At 50.0% G+C, this 18,608-nt stretch overlaps 1 protein-coding gene and 1 non-coding gene across 2 annotated transcripts; both read right to left on the reverse strand.

Annotated features, from left to right (window-relative positions):
* Positions 1-3,168: 3,168 nt before the first annotated feature.
* ahcy (adenosylhomocysteinase) lies at positions 3,169-13,396 on the reverse strand. The gene is made up of 11 exons (XM_030374694.1): positions 13,189-13,396; positions 10,852-11,042; positions 10,206-10,281; positions 9,808-9,960; positions 8,848-8,960; positions 7,782-7,989; positions 6,949-7,036; positions 5,984-6,101; positions 5,204-5,326; positions 5,046-5,117; positions 3,169-4,387 (listed from the first exon to the last, which is right to left on the reverse strand). The coding sequence occupies exons 1-11, from the start codon at positions 13,214-13,216 to the stop codon at positions 4,256-4,258; spliced, it is 1,302 nt and encodes a 433-aa protein (XP_030230554.1). The 5' UTR covers positions 13,217-13,396; the 3' UTR covers positions 3,169-4,255.
* LOC115557913 (small nucleolar RNA SNORA26) lies at positions 5,631-5,745 on the reverse strand. Its single transcript, XR_003979291.1, has one exon. It is a non-coding gene; the product is annotated as a small nucleolar RNA SNORA26 (small nucleolar RNA).
* Positions 13,397-18,608: the final 5,212 nt, after the last annotated feature.

Genomic DNA, 18,608 nt, shown 5'->3' on the forward strand with positions numbered 1-18,608 from the left:
CTATCAATGATGCACTAAGAAAATTGGAAACCACATTTTTTAATGTGGTGGTGGATACAGCCCTCTCTTCCCTCAATGAGAGATGGCAAGTTAGGAGTCCTCCTGGACTTTCCAAACATGACCAAAGTAGAACAGCTACAGCACTGTGAAAACCTGAGTGCTGCTCTGACCCATGATGGACAGCCAGATATTGATGGGAGGCAACTTGCTGCAGAAATGCAGAATTTTCCACATTTCCCTTCTAAAAAGATGTCAAACAAGGACCCCTTGACCTTCCTGCATGATGAAAGGCTGACAGAAATATGCCCTAATATGTGGGTTGCTCTGCGATCTCTGCAACTCTTCCCTGTCACAGTGGCTGCTGCCGAACGAAGCTTCTCCAAGCTCAAACTCATTATGACATATCTCAGAGCTACTATGGTGCAAGGACGTCTAAGTGTTCTTGCCATCATAAGCATCAATCATGTGGTATCAAAACAGCTGACATAGGATGATGTTATTGATGAGTTTGCTGGAAGAAAGGCAAGAAGAGTGAGGTTTTAGCATGGTGGGGTGAGCCTGTGGAGGTGCGAGATTGAGGTCAGTTCTAAAGGTAGACAACTCTCTCTGTTGGAATAGCGGTAGAATTTCAAGGTAGTTTTCTGTAATTAATTTCTTTGTAATATAGTTTTTCACGTGTTTAATCATTTCGATTTCTAACGTCTGCAGTATTTTGTGCATTACTTATTTGCATTGTATTATTCATTGCTTGTTACTTTGTTTGTAATACGTTTTTTGTGTTTAATTTTCTATCTAAAATAAAAGAGTCTCAAAGACAAAGCTTTGCAGTTTCTCTGAGTGTATGAACATGGGAGAATTTACTGTGTGATCCAAAGGGGTAGGGGGCGCCAGCAAAAATCTTGCCTCGGGCGCCAAATTGGTCAGGGCCGGCCCTGCACTGCCACACATCCGTTTGGCCACTCGGACAGAGGGGTGGCGTCAAGGCTGTACGCATGAACGTCATTGTTTATTTATGTAATTTTGTAAAGTTACCATTCAGTTTGGTACTAGCCTACTGTAGTTTCTCCATGGTTCAATAAGTTACCTCAACTGTGAAAGGAGATGCCAGGGAAAGTCATGACACCTTTCGATAGAACTAATTAGCTCATCCTGGTTTCATCATATATATCTGTAGGCCTATATCTGTCATGTAAGCGATAAATATTTGATTATAAATTGTTGATAAAAAATCTTTTATGAATCCATGTTTTATCAAAAACCCTCGTTGGCCTGTGACCACCCATCTAGCTGTACAATTGATTGAGAAAATAACATTTTGCTAACCCAAACACAGGACTTTTACTGCCTGCTGGTAATATTACTGTAGAGGGACTGTAATCGCATGCTCTATTACAGTTTGTAGTTTGCTCTTGGCAATGAATCTTTAAGCAGTCCGTTAATATTTATGAGAACGTCCATGAAATAATTCAAATATCTAAGGCTTATGACAGCCATCTCTTACGACCCATAAGCATATCTGGGTTCCATGATGGGTCGCGATCCTAAGGTTGGGAACCAACGGGTTATTATGGTGTGTGGAATGCACAACGATGTTCAACCCATGATGAGGCCATTGAACGGGGGGACATAGTGCTCAACACTAGCTGGTGTCTTAATGAACAATGACAACATTGAGCCGCGCATACGGAGAAATGGCCAGTGTCTCCGGGCACTGTTGCTAATTCAAATCCTTTTGAGTGTTGAATCTGCCGTTGAGGAAGGCACCGAAGAAGGCAGTTATTTCCATTAATGTCTCCAAGGTGGTTAGTGGTTAGAGGGGGGAATACTTTAAATGACCAAACTGATTTATTTTTTGTTGATCAATTTCCCTGTCAAGGATTTGTTTCCACTAGTCATAATATGAGTACGTGCTGTTTTGAAGCATTTTCCTAAAGCCACATCATTGTCCGACTAATTACTTCACAGGCATAGTTGGTAACCAAACCAATGTTGCCAGATTCGGCCAGATATCCGCGCTCCAGCGCGCTGCAAAAAGTGTTGCCAGATTGAGCGGGAAATCTGGCCCAATCTGGCAACGCTGAACCCAACGCCACACAGATGAGGGTCTGCTCTGTGTCAGGCCGCCGGGTTTGGACCGCTCCCGACTGTTCCTGACATTAAACAACAATCCATCAGTGAGTGTTTCATCTCCTGTGCACGCAGCGACTGTTTCTTCGGTTCGATCGAGAGTGCAGGGGAAACGATGCTTTGCTCGAGGGCACATCAACACGTGTTGCCAGGAGGAGCCGTGGACTGGAATCTTCTGCACAAGCTCCTGATGCCAGGCAACGCTCGGTACCATCTTAATGTTTTATTTATTTTCATTTATTGGAAATGACATCTGGAGCTTGTGAAGTGAACTGCAAAGGCCGACAAGATTTCAGACACACACCGCAGATTTCGGGCTGGAGATCCGTGGATTTGATCAGACTGAACCTCCCCGGCAGAAGGAGCGCGCTGGTCCGTCTCAGCGGTGGTCCGCTAAGAGCCCCTTCGGATGAGCTGCATCAAGCATGTGATTTGATCACGCATGTGGAGGACTGCCGTGTCCGGATTAACGATTTGAACAAAGGTAGCGAACACGATGCCCACTGGGCCAAAGTTTCAGAGGTTCTACGACCAGGGAACCAGTAGGCATGGAGACGTCTGGTGGTCCACGGGGACTAGGGGTCTACTACAGACCCTAGACACTGGCGGATGGGGTTCTGGAGGGTCTTGGGGTAGCGCTCCAGGAGGCGGAGGACTCCTGTCTGAATGGACAAGCTCACATTTAAAGGGTTTAAAAATGGGACTGTCTCCAAATCTTAATGTAATTCCATATTTGCCTCTTACCCTCCCATATTTTCAGCCTGTCTGTTTAACCACTGGCTCCATGAGAGCAGGTTGTAACGCTGTTACACAATACACACTTCAAAGTCCAGGCAGGCAATTTAGCATTTGGAGATGGAACCATGCCAAGGCTGCCATGTTTAGAATGTAGTGGCATCTACCATATTCATTAGTGTGCTTTAATTAGGGAATCCATTCAATAAAGGAATTATTTCAATTAACTCACTTGACTAGAAGATTTTAATAGTGTGAACTGATACCAAAACACAAAATGGTAACACAAGAACCAAGTACTCGAGATATAGCCCAGTAGAACGTCTTTTATTGCATCATAACATCACGACAGGTAACACGTCCTTCAGTCATGAACAACACAGACCCTTGAAACCGTTTTGCAACCATGGTTAGTTTGACCATGCCCAGTTGCCCCCCTAATCACTACCAAAGATGATAGCTGATTGGCCAGACAATTATCCAATAAAAAACTGAATTGAATAGTGGAGGGGAACATTCTAAAACACTGGCACGTTCTAGAATGTTTCTTCAAGTCAAAATTCCAGAATGATCGATAGAAACGACGAATCATTTAAGTTCCAATTACCTAAATTGAACTTCGACTCTCCCAGCTTCGGATCAACGCGCGCCGACATGCCTCCAACGGCCCCGCCGCCCCCAGCAGGCCCACGCAGAGCGAGGGGTAACATCTTAGAGGAGGTTAGGTGCACAGGAGGGTCAACTGGTGGCCCTTAATAAGGAGTTAAGACTATGTGGAGCCAGTGCTTTGGGGATCTGAACACCCGGTAGAAGTAAGGGGGGGCTAACTAACAAGTGGCAGGTCGGGTTAATATTCTGTAACTAAAGGAATGATGTGCTTTAAGTAGAGCGCTCCTGAGGTCAGCAGGAGGACCACGGGGGGGCGAGGCAGACCCAGAGGAAAGAGCTTTGAGTGGGTAAGCGAGAGGTTTAGTGCACAAGGCAGAGGAGCCAGCATCCAGCCAGTCGGGCTCTAATGGATGGCCAGGGATGAACTAATAAAACACTGATAGAAGCCAGGCACTGAGACCAGCCCGGCCGCGGGCTGCCTGGGATTCTCGGCAACCGTTGATTATACAACACTGATTGAAATGATTTGGGCCGGTTGTGGATAACCCCCCCTCCTCATCATCACCAACAACCACAACCCAGACGGAGGCGAGACCTCAGCATGGTTAACATTAAAGCACTAGGGCCTAACCATCACACCAGCCAACCGCCACATCCTCACAAAAACTCAAACTCCCAGAAACCCCCTCTGCTCCTGCTGTCGCCCACCGTGTCAGCCCTCCGCCCGGTGCCCCTCCCGCCCCCATCCGTGGAGTGGGCGGGGCTTGGCGAGGGAGGGTGTGTCTTAGTAGCGGTAGTGGTCGGGCTTGAAGGGGCCTTCCTGGGGCAGACCCAGGTACTTGGCCTGCTTCACACTGAGCTTGGTCAGCTTCACCCCCAGCTTGTCCAGATGGGCGGCGGCCACCTCCTCATCCAGCTGCAGGGAGGGGGGGAGAGAGGGACGGGGGGGAGAGAGGGACGGGGGGGAGAGAGGGACGGGGGGGAGAGAGAGGGACGGGGGGGAGGAGAGATGGGGTTGAGAGACGGAGGAAGCAAAGCAAGGGAGATGCGTCACAACATTTTTCTTCAGAAACACGGTAAAAGAATAGGCAGTGCTGAAACGAGTAACCCGGCAGACGTGCTTGATGTGTGTGGCGGTGTGTTGGTTTGTGTGCGTGTCTATCACTGTGTCCAGCCAACCCGGAGTCACGTGCAATGTGGCGTCAAAAACAGACAGGCAATGTGATGTCAGAGCTAAAAGCATCACTTCAACAGATGTGGGTTCCCGCGGGTTTATTCTTGGTTTACCCCGTGACCTCTCAGGAAGAATCTCTGAGCAGTGAGTAACAGCTTGGACACAGGGAGGGATTACTGAGCACCACTTCAAACACCACGTCAGACGCCGGCGGCTGAGGATGGATCACCAGACCACCTTCCAACTGAATGCTTCGGGGCGCTGCCGTCCAAAAATGCCAAAAATACTCAAACCCGAGCCAACAGGAATGAGGCTCTGAGCCTCTGTAAGTCACGGTCCGGGGGCGTGTTGCAACGGCTCCCCCGGCAGGAAGCCGCGTTGGGTCCAAGTGAGCGCTCACCTTCTTGGGCAGGAAGTAGACTCCCAGGGGGTATTTGGCGGTGTTGGTCCACAGCTCGATCTGGGCCAGAACCTGCAGGAGAAGACCATGGGAACCCTTTTAGTTCACCTGTACCCGTCCCCTAGTGGTGTCCGTCTCCAGAGGGGGGGCCTACCGACCTGGTTGGTGAAGGAGTTGCTCATGACGAAGGAGGGGTGTCCCATGGCACATCCCAGGTTGACCAGGCGACCCTCGGCCAGGACAATGATGTGACGTCCGCTCTTCATCCTGTAGCGGTCCACCTGGACGGGACGGGGAGAGGATATACATCATACAATAATGATCCATGACTAGCAGCGCCACGCGTTACTCAGATACCGAGTCATGGATGTGGCATACATACGTTTGGCTCCACTGTCAAGGTTCACGTTTCTACCAGACATGTTGTGATCAAAGTTGTTTTTTCGAATATTTTATTTTTATCATGCACTTAAAAAGGAAAGTGTGAACGAAAAGGATTAAAAGAATGTTGCATTTGTTCAACCCATGCCACGATAGCCTGTAGCTTAGCCATCAACCTCATCTAAGTGCATGGACCAGACGGAGGCGTGTTCCTCCCGACAGGATCCGCAGTGAGGGACAGAGCCTCTACCACAGGTTTATGGGAGAGCTGCTTTACCCCCCGTGTCAAACGTCAAGGACACAGGTCCAGGACGGGCAATAAAGGGGGCTGCGTCTTATTTAAACTCATCTGAATTGTGCTTGTTTCCTATTCCTACTCTGCACTCGTACCAAAGTAGGCCTTTGGTTATCAGTAACAAGGTAGTCAAGCAGGAGCCAAACAACGGCATTCTTCATGAAAACACAAAAGTCATTCGTCAAAAGATGAATGACTTTCTAGGGATGAAGGCAAGATCTCATCTTGGCAGAAGCCTTGACTGCGTCAGCCGAACGCTTACCTGGGGCTTAATGTTGATCTTCTTGGCTGCGTTGGCGTTCAACCAGGCCATGTCGATCTCGCAGTCAAAATGTCCGATGTTGCAGACGATGGAGTCGTCCTTCATGTTCTCAAAGTGGCTGAAGAGAGGAAGGGAGCGGATGGACGTCAAAGACACCGTTAGTCACCTAGACACCTGTAGGCTTCATCGCTGCATACCGCCCTGGCATCAACTCCATGGCCATTTGGTGGACACTTTATCCAATACTGTCTTAATACCCTGAGTGGATACGTTTGTGAGGAAACGGAAGCCCCAACTCTGTAAAGCCCTTGGTGGTGAAGGCCTTTCTGTATGCACGTGTACTAGAGCCCGACCGATAAATGGATTTTTAAGGCCGATACGAATATTTTGTGATTTAAAAATCCGATATGGCGATATACATATATAAAAAAAGAAAAAATATCCAGAAACGCACAACAAAACTAACAGATTTCCCTAACATTGGTTATTTGTAGTTATCCTTTAAATCCTTTTCACTGTCAGATAAAAGTAACAGCAAAACTGGACATGAATTAAGTCATGCTTATCGACTTTAGAGAATTTATGGGGATGTTCTTTTAATTGTTATTCAAGCAATGCATGTCTCGTGACAGTTGCCAACTTAACATGAACACACTTGCACACATGAACAACACCGATGATCTCCGTCATTCACTCTGCCTAACTCTGGCTGAATGAGCGGGTTTGGGGTGTTAGAGCGCCCCCTGGTGGACAAACTGTTATTTATTTTTAATATTCATTTATCGGCCATTATAAATGCTGATACCGAATAGTTTGAAAAATGCCTAATATCGGCCTGCCGATATATCGGTCGGGCTCCAACGTGTACAACTTGCATTACTCTGCCTGGGTAGGAGCATGGTAACGCCCTATTGGTGTGCATTGGTGTGTATTGGTGGTGCGTAAGGGGGGGGACGACGACGTACTGGCTGAGGATGATGTCTTCACAGCCCGTGGTCGTGACGAAGATGTTTGCCTCCTTGGAGGCCTCGTCCATGGTGGTCACCTCGTAACCTGGAAGATGATGAAGGACAATCATAAGGTTGTCCGACAATATAGTCAAGCACTGATTAGACGACTCCTCGACTCACGCCACAACAAAAAGTAAATATAGGTCGACGTAACGGACACGACTCTCCACTTCTGTGGCACTCATCTTCTTTTGTCTTAACTTTGCCTTTGTGTGTTTACAGTATTGCAATCAGTTGGAACAACTCAAATACGAATTAAAAATAACTAGAGCTGTCAAGCGATTAAAATATTTAATCGTGATTAATCGCATTAATGTCATAGTTAACTATTATTAATCGCGATTAATCGCAAATTATTTTTCTATGCTAAATATCCCTTGATTTTTTTGTCCCATAATTCTTCTCATTTTAATTATCTTATCAACATGGTGAAGTGCATCGGCTTGCCTTGTGCAAATGATTTTCTATTGATAACAACATTGGCATATACTGATCAAAACAGGACGATACAAAAAAAAGAGCCTACAGTGCAAATAAACGACTGCTTTGAACAAATGTCATTTGAACATAGCAGTCATGCTACTGCTTCTTTGTTTTGAGCCAAAAAAATGTTTTTTTTTTTTATTTTTTTTAATAAAATAATTACGTTAATCGCGCGATAAATTTTTTAACGCCGTTAAATTTGGTTTGCGTTAACGCCGTTAATAACGCGTTTAACTGACAGCTCTAAAAATAACACATCGAGTCTACATCATCACCCCCCCCCCTATTGGTGACGGGACCCCCACCCTCCATGGCGGCCTGCAGGGCGTTGATGGGGTCCACCTCCGTGACGATGACGCGGGCGCCGAAGCCCCGCAGCGCCTGCACGCAGCCCTTGCCCACGTCTCCGTAGCCGGCCACCACGGCCACCTTCCCGGCGATCATGACGTCGGTGGCGCGCTTGATGCCGTCGATAAGACTCTCCCTGCAGCCGTACAGGTTGTCAAACTTACTCTGGGGAGGGGGAGAGAGGGAGGAGTTACACACCGGATAGGGGAGGAGTCACACACTGGAGGGCTCGAGGACACACACACACACACACACACACACACACACACACACACACACACACACACACACACACACACACACACACACACACACACACACACACACACACACACACACACACACTTTACCGTGCAGTTTACTCTGCACGCTATAATGAACCGATGACAATGGACTGTCACTCCCAGCACAGTCTGGATGGAGGTCATCTGGAACAGGGCTGGCTGAGCTGTGTAACCCCAGCTGAGCTCTCCTCCTCCAGGCTTCAGTGCTTCACAGCTTTAGTCTGCTGACCAGTTGGTGAGCCTCCATCACCTGCTCTATATTCTGCTGACTAGTAGGAGAACAGGAAGCATCTGTTCTTGAGACTGCTGACCAGTGAGAACATGGATAACCTCTGTTCTTTGCTCTGCTGACCAGTTGGTGAACCCTGAGCACGAGGTAGTGAAACGGTATTACTTCCCTCCTTCGTTGGAGGCCATAGCATTCTGAGGAAGGGTGAAACTGCTGAAAGGCTCTATTGAGGAGACCGCTGTCTGCATACTTAGTTGTTCCCCAAACATTTTGTGCTTCTTTGTATTTACAAGGGTCATATGTCCTATAGGCAATGTCTCAAATGAAATGCCACGGCTCTTATTAACCTATAGATATTGGTTCTAACTTTGTGTGTCCAGATAAACCTAACCTAGTGGTTCAGAGTCACCAGCAGAGGGTTTGACCGGTGTCTAGTGGAGGCCAGCATGAGGCTGACACCAGATTGGGAGACGAAGAAGAAGACAGAGGACTCCTTCAGGAAGCCGTTACCTTGGTGACAGAGTCGTTGACGTTGATGGCAGGGATCTTGAGGTCTCCGTTCTTCATCATCTTGTACAGGTTGTGGACTCCTGTGGTGGTCTCCTCAGACACTCCGCGGATACCTGGAGACACACCTTTATTACCCCTCAGCCAATCAGAGCTGGGGTATGGGCTACACATGCCTTTCGTCTTTATTATCCACGTCGTCAAGGAGCAGGTAGGAGAAGGGACATCTGGCCCTACGACGACCACAGGTTAACGGGGTTCGTTGAGGATCTGACTCCCAACCTGTCAACTGGGAGTCAGACACCCTAACCACTACATCCCTGGGGATGTCCCCGTTTTCTCTTGAACCACATCTAACTGTATGACCAGACGGAGGCGGGTTCCTCCCGACAGGATCCGCAGTGAGGGACAGAGCCCTCACCACAGGTTTATGGGAGAGCTGCTTTACCCCCCGTGTCAAACGTCAAGGACACAGGTCCAGGACGGGCAATAAAGGGGGCTGCGTCTTATTTAAACTCATCTGAATTGTGTTTCAGTTTTCTATTCTTCTCTGCACTCGTACCAAAGTAAGCCTTCAGTTATCAGTGAACAGGTAGGCAGAGCCAGGCCCCCCCCTGCTGGTCACCATGTGGTACTGCAAACCGAAGGCCCTGGAGAGAAAGCACTCCTGATGAACCAGAAGAGCGCCGTTCTCTTTATCCAACACTCAATAAAAGCCCTTCTGTTTATTGGTGTTGAGTAGCTCAACCCGAAGAAACAGTGCTGTACTAGCAATGTTCTCAGAACATGCATGCGGCAGAGGCGTGTGCCCATGTTTGCATTCTTGTGCATTTGTCAGAGGTTGACCATGGTTTAGTGTGTCAGCCTGCCCAAGATTGTGTGAATACCCAAGCGTGTGAGTGTGTTTGTGCCCAAGTGCTGCGTGTGCGTCCGGGTTGGGCCCCGTGTGGGGGGGGCACGCACCGGCCAGCAGCTGGGGGTACTTCTGGTGCACCATGTTGGTGAGGTCGCCGCCGTCGTCCAGGATCATGTTCAGGGGCTTGCCGTCCTTGAAGTAGATGGTCTGCTCGATGCACCACACGTACTCCTCGTCCGTCATGCCCTTCCACGCGTACACTGTGTGGGGGGGGAGGAGAGCGTTAATGACATCCTCAACACCCCTACTGTTGTGGGGGGGGGGGGGATGACAAATACAGATTCTGTTGCCAGTGGGTGTCATGACAGCTGGAGACACGACTGAAGCCGCTGCCACTATTCGGCCCGTCCTCGCTACATCGCTCACAGCCCGTGTGTTGGAGTGCGTGTGAATTTGGGACTGGCGCCCCCATCTTTCTTTAATCACTGTTTGTGTGAAGGCTCACCGGGGACCCCGGTCTTGGCGATGGCAGAGGCAGCGTGGTCCTGGGTGGAGAAGATGTTACAGCTGGACCACTGGACCTGAGAGACGGAGAGACGGAGAGAGACTTCAGATGGCATCCAAACACAAACACACACTGGACCTGAGAGAGGAAGATAGAGGGAGCGATACAGCGATAGAGACCGAGACCAGACACAATTACCTTCGGAGAGAGTACCACATGACCCATGTGGTAGTTCTTTATTTTTTACTGCAGATTGACGTAGGAAGATCAACAGACTAAAAACCTGATGCATTCGAAAATGGCCTGAGGACGAAACAGGACAGGAAGCGGGAGGGGAGCTTGATAAAGTTAATCTAATATAAATCATACAAGTCGTTTCCTGTTCCAGTGTATCCAGCTCCTAGGCGACTGGTTCATCATATAACCTTACCTAAAGTACAAATGCAATTATGTTTCACGCGTTTGAAGGAGGGGAGGGGGTAACTAAAGACCAATCCATCACTCTACTCATCATCAGTTGAGCTCCACGTCTGAATTAGGCACAGCCTCGAGACTTTGGATCGGCCACAGCTTAGCTTTTTATTCCCCTCCCTACGCCACCCCCTCCTGAACCAACCGCAGATCAGCGGGGGGGGGGGGGTCTCACCTCAGCTCCGAGGTCGGTGAGTGTCTCGATGAGCACGCCGGTCTGTAGGGTCATGTGCAGGCAGCCAGCGATACGCGCGCCCGTCAGCGGCTTGCTCTTCCCGTACAGCTCCTTCATCTTCATCAGACCGGGCATCTCGTTCTCGGCGATGTCCAGGCACTTGCGCCCCCACTCGTGAAGGCTGATGTCAGCTGGAGGGAGGAAGGGAGACACAAGGTTGGTTTACAGTCGTTGAGCGCGGGAATACAGCGGGAGACGTGGTGGCATTACGAGACGGCCCGCAGCGCCCTTTGAGCCGCGTTTAAAATAAATACTAATAATACAATTAAAATGTGTAGAATGTTGTGGGAGACTTTATACCAGAATATGTTGCACATAGAAACTAAATGTATTAATATATTAATTAAATAAAGTGCCTGGGAACAGTAAGCCAGCCGGTCAGTGGGTTCGTAATCATGGCAACGCTCAAAGGCCTGATGCAAACCTGAGCCGACACTTTTATATTGTGGGGTCTCATGCTGCATCAATAGGGATTCATACCGACAGGGCCTCGCTGTCTGGTCCTCATTTTGGGTCCGATTCTTTTTATGGATCGAAGTCATGACCGCATAAAGAGACAGACATAACCTTTAAGCTCCGCTGCCATCAGACTTTGGATTAAGACGTCAAAATTTGTGAAACCGCTCAAAATGTTGGGTTTTAATGCAGTGTGTTGAAATAATGTACAATCAGGTCAACACAGCCATGGTGGGAGTCGCGGCCTTGGGCTACTCCAGTTCCAGTCGGTACAAACACAAGCCCCTCAGCCCTCCCAACTAGCGAGAACCAGAACAGACCTGAACAAGGAGCTTTGAGTTAACAGATAAACCAGGGGGGGAGCTGACCTCCGAGTCCACCGTGTGTTGGTACAGAGGGGCATGCGTCAGTCACTTATTGGACTAGCAACGCTCTTAAACCAGAGACGCTCTTCGCATAATAATTAAAAAAAATCATTGTAATATACAACCAGTGAGAATTCACCCTACAACACTCGGAAAACTAAATATGTTGTAGTCACTGGTAATTCCTAGACAAACACTTATACAGTTCTATCCAAAAAGTTATTTTCAGATGCATGTCCACTAGAAGCAGGTAGGGGTTAGGGCATCTGGCTGAAGGATGACTACAGGTAGTTAATACATCGCAGGCGTTAAGAGTTCAAACCCAAACCTTTAGGGTGGCCGTTGAACCACCCCAACCACTTTGAACAAACCCCTAAGTAGAGCAAATCCAAGCCAGTGCGACTGCTGTTGGGAATGGAACTCCAACAGCTGAAGCAAACATGGGACTTTGGCCTGGAGTTGCACTGTAGGGCAACTGCTTGGCAGCCACTAAACCGTTACTCTAGACACCTGTTGGGGTCTGCAGGGTCAGAGGGGAACAGGGTATATGTGGGATATTATAGACCCCCGTAGCTCACTTTCACAGAAGTTTCACATTTCGGAATATCAAACATTTCCTGACAACACTTTGATTTAAACAATTTAGCATTGATGAACTTGATTGTTGTAATGATGAACTTGATTGTTGAACTTTAAGTCTTTTATATTACATTTGAACAGATACTGGTTTGTATGTTGTGTAGACCATAAGCAACTTCATCTTTATGATGTTTGTATTCGTTTGATATGACGAGAGATTTTATATTTCTCTAACATGTATAAACCGCAGATTTTTGCACTCAGCCTTTTGAGTCTCCATTCCGGCGGATGACAGCATGGAATTATAGGAGTTGTAGTTTTCAAAAACATCCTGCGTAATAACACACAGCGGCTTGTGGTTGTACAATAAACTACAAATACCAGCATTTGGAATACCAAGTTATCTACACTATGGAGCCCATGGCTTTTTGAAATGTGGCCAAGAGTAACACATTGATTCATTAAAAAAAAATGTAACAACGTTAACAATTTAAAAGAACGACTTGAAGAAATGTACAAAAACAGACGCAAAATGCAATAGACTTTATGAATAACCAAAACGCGACACCCAGGGGGAGGGACGTGCTACAGCCAACTTTGGCCATGTGCTAGCTTATGAAACCACGGCTCCTGCAGAGTATTCAAACAATAAACTATCAATGAACCGGTTTAAAGCCCACGATTAAACCCAGTTAAAGAACCTCATTACATATACACATTAATGTGTACGTACGAGTAGGCTGAAACACATACTTGCGAACATGCATCATGCTATTTATTGACAACAATGAAGCTTCCTATGGGGCTAAGCCACCGGTACTAGACGCATTACTCGGCTTTCTCAGGATATAAAGGCTGAAAAAGGCTGCATACTCACCGACTTTGAAGGCAAGTTTCTCAGACATGGTTGGTTTCTTGGTGGTGTGTTTCGGGAGTGCTGAGAGTTACACCGCGGCTTGGGAGAGGGACAGAGAGAGGTACGGTACGGTACAACGTGACTTTATCAAGGGAGGAAAGCGCCGTAAGCGGTCTTCATGTGCTCAAGATGTCAATCCACCTGTTCCCCCGTCCCATTGGCTGCCCTAGATCCCGCCTCCCCTAGAGAGCGTTATGACTGGTTTGGAGGACATCGGGAGGGTTAGCCAATAGCGTGCAGAGATGAGCAATGGGCGTACATCCGTCTGGCCCTGCATAGTTTAAATTTAATTATGAATTGCATTCTTACCGATTACATTCTGAATCAATGTTTAGCATTTGTTTTGTCAACTGTGATGATGATCAGTTACACGAGGTCAACGTGTGTGTATGTGTGTGTGTGTGTGTGTGTGTGTGTGTGTGTGTGTGTGTGTGTGTGTGTGTGTGTGTGTGTGTGTGTGTGTGTGTGTGTGTGTGTGTTTGCGTGCGCGCGCGCGTGCGTGTGTGTGTGTGACACACATCGAAAGGGAACATGCTGTGCATCGTTTGAGACAAACAAACAGTAGTTAAATTGTAACTATCTAAATCACACAATCTGAAGCCTTTCGCGTCTAAAGCAACAGCTCTTATTGAAGAAGGCACCCAATTCATAAACTGCATTTAATGTCCCTTCCAGCTACCTATTCCAAGTAGAACGCTAGTGTGATGTTAATGGAGTGTATTAATATTTATTAAAAACGCTTGTTCCATGCAGTACGTGAAATTCATCTAATTTCACATACATTAATAACTTATTTTTATTCAACGTGAAAATGTGTTTTTTTTACGTTTTCCTTAAGGATAAGAGGAATCTATCGGCAAGCTTCCGAGAAAAGGCTGTTTGCCCACAGTTCCCGAGGGCTAGCCTAAGGACTCTTGACCCCGGATGCCTAATTAGTGGATTTTGTTTTGCTCTTGAGCAAGTTTATACCAAACACACTGAGTGGAGGAATTAGATTATACCCTTTCTAACCTTATGCAAATTTAAACAAACAACATTTGAATGAAAAGTATTCCAGTATTTGTTCACGCTGAATGGAAACCATTTCACTCCAGCGTTCTGATAAAGGAGGCCTTCAGTTTCCCTGGATGTTCTGCTCTCATATATTAGACCACAGTCGGTTCTCCTTGGGGGAGGGGGGGGGGGCCCACTGGAGAACAGTTCTCCTTTAGGAGGAGGGGGGGGGGGCACTGGAGAACGGTTCTCCTTTAGGGGGGGGGGGGGGGGGCATTGGAGAACAGTTCTCCTTTAGGAGGAGGGGGGGGGGGGGGGCACTGGAGAACGGTTCTCCTTTAGGGGGAGGAGGGGGGGGGGCCCTCACTGGAGAACAGTTCTCCTTCAGGGGGCGGGGGGGGGGGGGGGGGGGCACTAAAGAACAGTTCTCCTTCGGGGGGGGGGGGGGGGGGCCCTCACTAAAGAACAGTTCTCCTTGAGGGGGGGGGCCCTCACTAAAGAACAGTTCTCCTTCAGGGGGGGGGCCCTCACTAAAGAACAGTTCTCCTTCAGGGGGGGGGGGGGGCCCTCACTAAAGAACAGTTCTCCTTCAGGGGGGGGGGGCCCTCACTAAAGAACAGTTCTCCTTCAGGGGGGGGGGGCCCTCACTAAAGAACAGTTCTCCTTCAGGGGGGGGGCCCTCACTAAAGAACAGTTCTCCTTCAGGGGGAGGGGGGGGGGGGCCTCACTAACGAACAGTTCTCCTTCAGGGGGGGGGCCCTCACTAAAGAACAGTTCTCCTTCAGGGGGGGGGGCCCTCACTAAAGAACAGTTCTCCTTCAGGGGGGGGGCCCTCACTAAAGAACAGTTCTCCTTCAGGGGGGGGGGGGGGGGGGCCCTGGAGAACGGTTCTCCTTTAGGGGGAGGGGGGGGGCCATTGGAGAACAGTTCTCCTTTAGGAGGAGGGGGGGGGCACTGGAGAACGGTTCTCCTTTAGGGGGGGGGGGGGGGGGGGCCCTCACTGGAGAACAGTTCTCCTTCAGGGGGGGGGGGGGGGGGGGGCACTAAAGAACAGTTCTCCTTCGGGGGGGGGGGGGGGGCCCTCACTAAAGAACAGTTCTCCTTCAGGGGGGGGGGGCCCTCACTAAAGAACAGTTCTCCTTCAGGGGGGGGGCCCCCACTAAAGAACAGTTCTCCTTCAGGGGGGGGGGGGGGCCCTCACTAAAGAACAGTTCTCCTTCAGGGGGGGGGCCCTCACTAAAGAACAGTTCTCCTTCAGGGGGGGGGGGCTCACTAAAGAACAGTTCTCCTTCAGGGGGGGGGCCCTCACTAAAGAACAGTTCTCCTTCAGGGGGGGGGGGGCCCTCACTAACGAACAGTTCTCCTTCAGGGGGGGGGGCCCTCACTAAAGAACAGTTCTCCTTCAGGGGGGGGGGCCCTCACTAAAGAACAGTTCTCCTTCAGGGGGGGGGGCCCTCACTAAAGAACAGTTCTCCTTCAGGGGGGGGGCCCTCACTAAAGAACAGTTCTCCTTCAGGGGGGGGGGGGGGGCCCTCACTAAAGAACAGTTCTCCTTCAGGGGGGGGGCCCTCACTAAAGAACAGTTCTCCTTCAGGGGGGGGGGGCCCTCACTAAAGAACAGTTCTCCTTCAGGGGGGGGGGGGCCCGCACTAAAGAACAGTTCTCCTTCAGGGGGGGGGGGGGGGGGGCCTCACTAACGAACAGTTCTCCTTCAGGGGGGGGGCCCTCACTAAAGAACAGTTCTCCTTCAGGGGGGGGGGCCCTCACTAAAGAACAGTTCTCCTTCAGGGGGGGGGCCCTCACTAAAGAACAGTTCTCCTTCAGGGGGGGGGGGGGGGGGGCCCTGGAGAACGGTTCTCCTTTAGGGGGAGGGGGGGGGGCATTGGAGAACAGTTCTCCTTTAGGAGGAGGGGGGGGGCACTGGAGAACGGTTCTCCTTTAGGGGGAGGAGGGGGGGGGCCCTCACTGGAGAACAGTTCTCCTTCAGGGGGCGGGGGGGGGGGGCACTAAAGAACAGTTCTCCTTCGGGGGGGGGGGGGGGGGCCCTCACTAAAGAACAGTTCTCCTTCAGGGGGGGGGGGGCCCTCACTAAAGAACAGTTCTCCTTCAGGGGGGGGGCCCTCACTAAAGAACAGTTCTCCTTCAGGGGGGGGGGGGGGGGGGCCCTCACTAAAGAACAGTTCTCCTTCAGGGGGGGGGGCCCTCACTAAAGAACAGTTCTCCTTCAGGGGGGGGGGGCTCACTAAAGAACAGTTCTCCTTCAGGGGGGGGGCCCTCACTAAAGAACAGTTCTCCTTCAGGGGGGGGGGGCCCTCACTAACGAACAGTTCTCCTTCAGGGGGGGGGGGCCTCACTAAAGAACAGTTCTCCTTCAGGGGGGGGGGCCCCCACTAAAGAACCTTTCTCCTTCAGGGGGGGGGGCCCTCACTAAAGAACAGTTCTCCTTCAGGGGGGGGGGCCCTCACTAAAGAACAGTTCTCCTTCAGGGGGGGGGGCCTTCACTAAAGAACAGTTCTCCTTCAGGGGGGGGGGGGCCCTCACTAACGAACAGTTCTCCTTCAGGGGGGGTGCCCTCACTAAAGAACAGTTCTCCTTCAGGGGGGGGGGGGGCCCTCACTAAAGAACAGTTCTCCTTCAGGGGGGGGGCCCTCACTAAAGAACAGTTCTCCTTCAGGGGGAGGGGGCCCTCACTAAAGAACAGTTCTCCTTCGGGGGGGGGGGGGGCTCACTAAAGAACAGTTCTCCTTCAGGGGGGGGGCCCTCACTGAAGAACAGTTCTCCTTCAGGGGGGGGGGCCCTCACTAAAGAACAGTTCTCCTTCAGGGGGGGGGCCCTCCCTAAAGAACAGTTCTCCTTCAGGGGGGGGGGGGCCCTCACTAAAGAACAGTTCTCCTTCAGGGGGGGGGGCCCTCACTAAAGAACAGTTCTCCTTCAGGGGGGGGGGGGGGGGCCCTCACTAAAGAACAGTTCTCCTTCAGGGGGGGGGCCCTCACTGAAGAACAGTTCTCCTTCGGGGGGGGGGGGCCCTCACTAAAGAACAGTTCTCCTTCAGGGGGGGGGCCCTCACTAAAGAACAGTTCTCCTTCAGGGGGGGGGGCCCTCACTAAAGAACAGTTCTCCTTCAGGGGGGGGGCCCTCACTAAAGAACAGTTCTCCTTCAGGGGGGGGGGCCTTCACTAAAGAACAGTTCTCCTTCAGGGGGAGGGGGGGGGGCCCTCACTAAAGAACAGTTCTCCTTCAGGGGGGGGGGGGCCCTCACTAAAGAACAGTTCTCCTTCAGGGGGGGGGACCCTCACTAAAGAACAGTTCTCCTTCAGGGGAGGGGCCCTCACTAAAGAACAATTCTCCTTCAGGGGGGGGGGCCCTCACTAAAGAACAGTTCTCCTTCAGGGGGGGGCCCCTCACTAAAGAACAGTTCTCCTTCAGGGGGGGGGGCCCTCACTGAAGAACAGTTCTCCTTCAGGGGGGGGGGGCCTCACTAAAGAACAGTTCTCCTTCAGGGGGGGGGCCCTCACTAAAGAACAGTTCTCCTTCAGGGGGGGGGCCCTCACTAAAGAACAGTTCTCCTTCAGGGGGGGGGGCCCTCACGAGAAGGGTTCTCCTTTAGGAGCGGGCCCGACTCTGAGAAGGGTTCTCATGTTTGGTTTCAGGACGTTTGTGTTGCTGATAAGTCTCAGGGGGGGGGCCACAGGCTGAGGACTGTGACGTATAAGGGGAGAGGACGACACTCACAGCCCCCCAAGGGTCGATCAACTTACTCCACAGCTATGACTCTAGCAACTGCAGTGACCTCATCTCCCTCTCAGGACAGCTGGGAAACCCCCCTAAGGGCCCCATGTTGTGATGTCCATCAGCGTAGAGGCGCCAACGCGTCGATAGAGATGGACCGGTCGATCTGAATGAGTGAATGCGGTACCTAGATTGCGTGACATTCCAAAAAGAAAAACAGTTCAAGACTTTTATCGAGCCAATCTCTACAGTTATGTGCTAAAAGATAATGAAATCCATTGACCTGGTCATTTTGAAAGTAGCTTGCAGGCCGGAAAGTGAGGTCACCGCTGAGATAGGGTCAGGATTAGAGATAGGGTCAGGGTTAGAGATAGGGCACCCCAGGCCCGTGAACAGCATTTGTAGTTTGATTGCTGCTATATTAATGTACGGAATAACGTAGCACCTTTAAGGGTTATAAGCACTGGAATTACCTAAGGAAACTATTCAAAGTACACTTTCCCAACTAATTTGAGATAATTAAGTAATTTACAATGGATTTAATTGATATAGCGCTTTTCTTGACACTCACTTTTTACAGCGAAGGGTGAACCTCCCTAACCACCACCTTACACCCCTGTAAGGTGTGAACTTTAGATTATATTTATAGCTATATTCTA

Source organism: Gadus morhua, chromosome 13 (assembly GCF_902167405.1).
Source record: "Gadus morhua chromosome 13, gadMor3.0, whole genome shotgun sequence".
NCBI lineage: Eukaryota > Metazoa > Chordata > Actinopteri > Gadiformes > Gadidae > Gadus > Gadus morhua.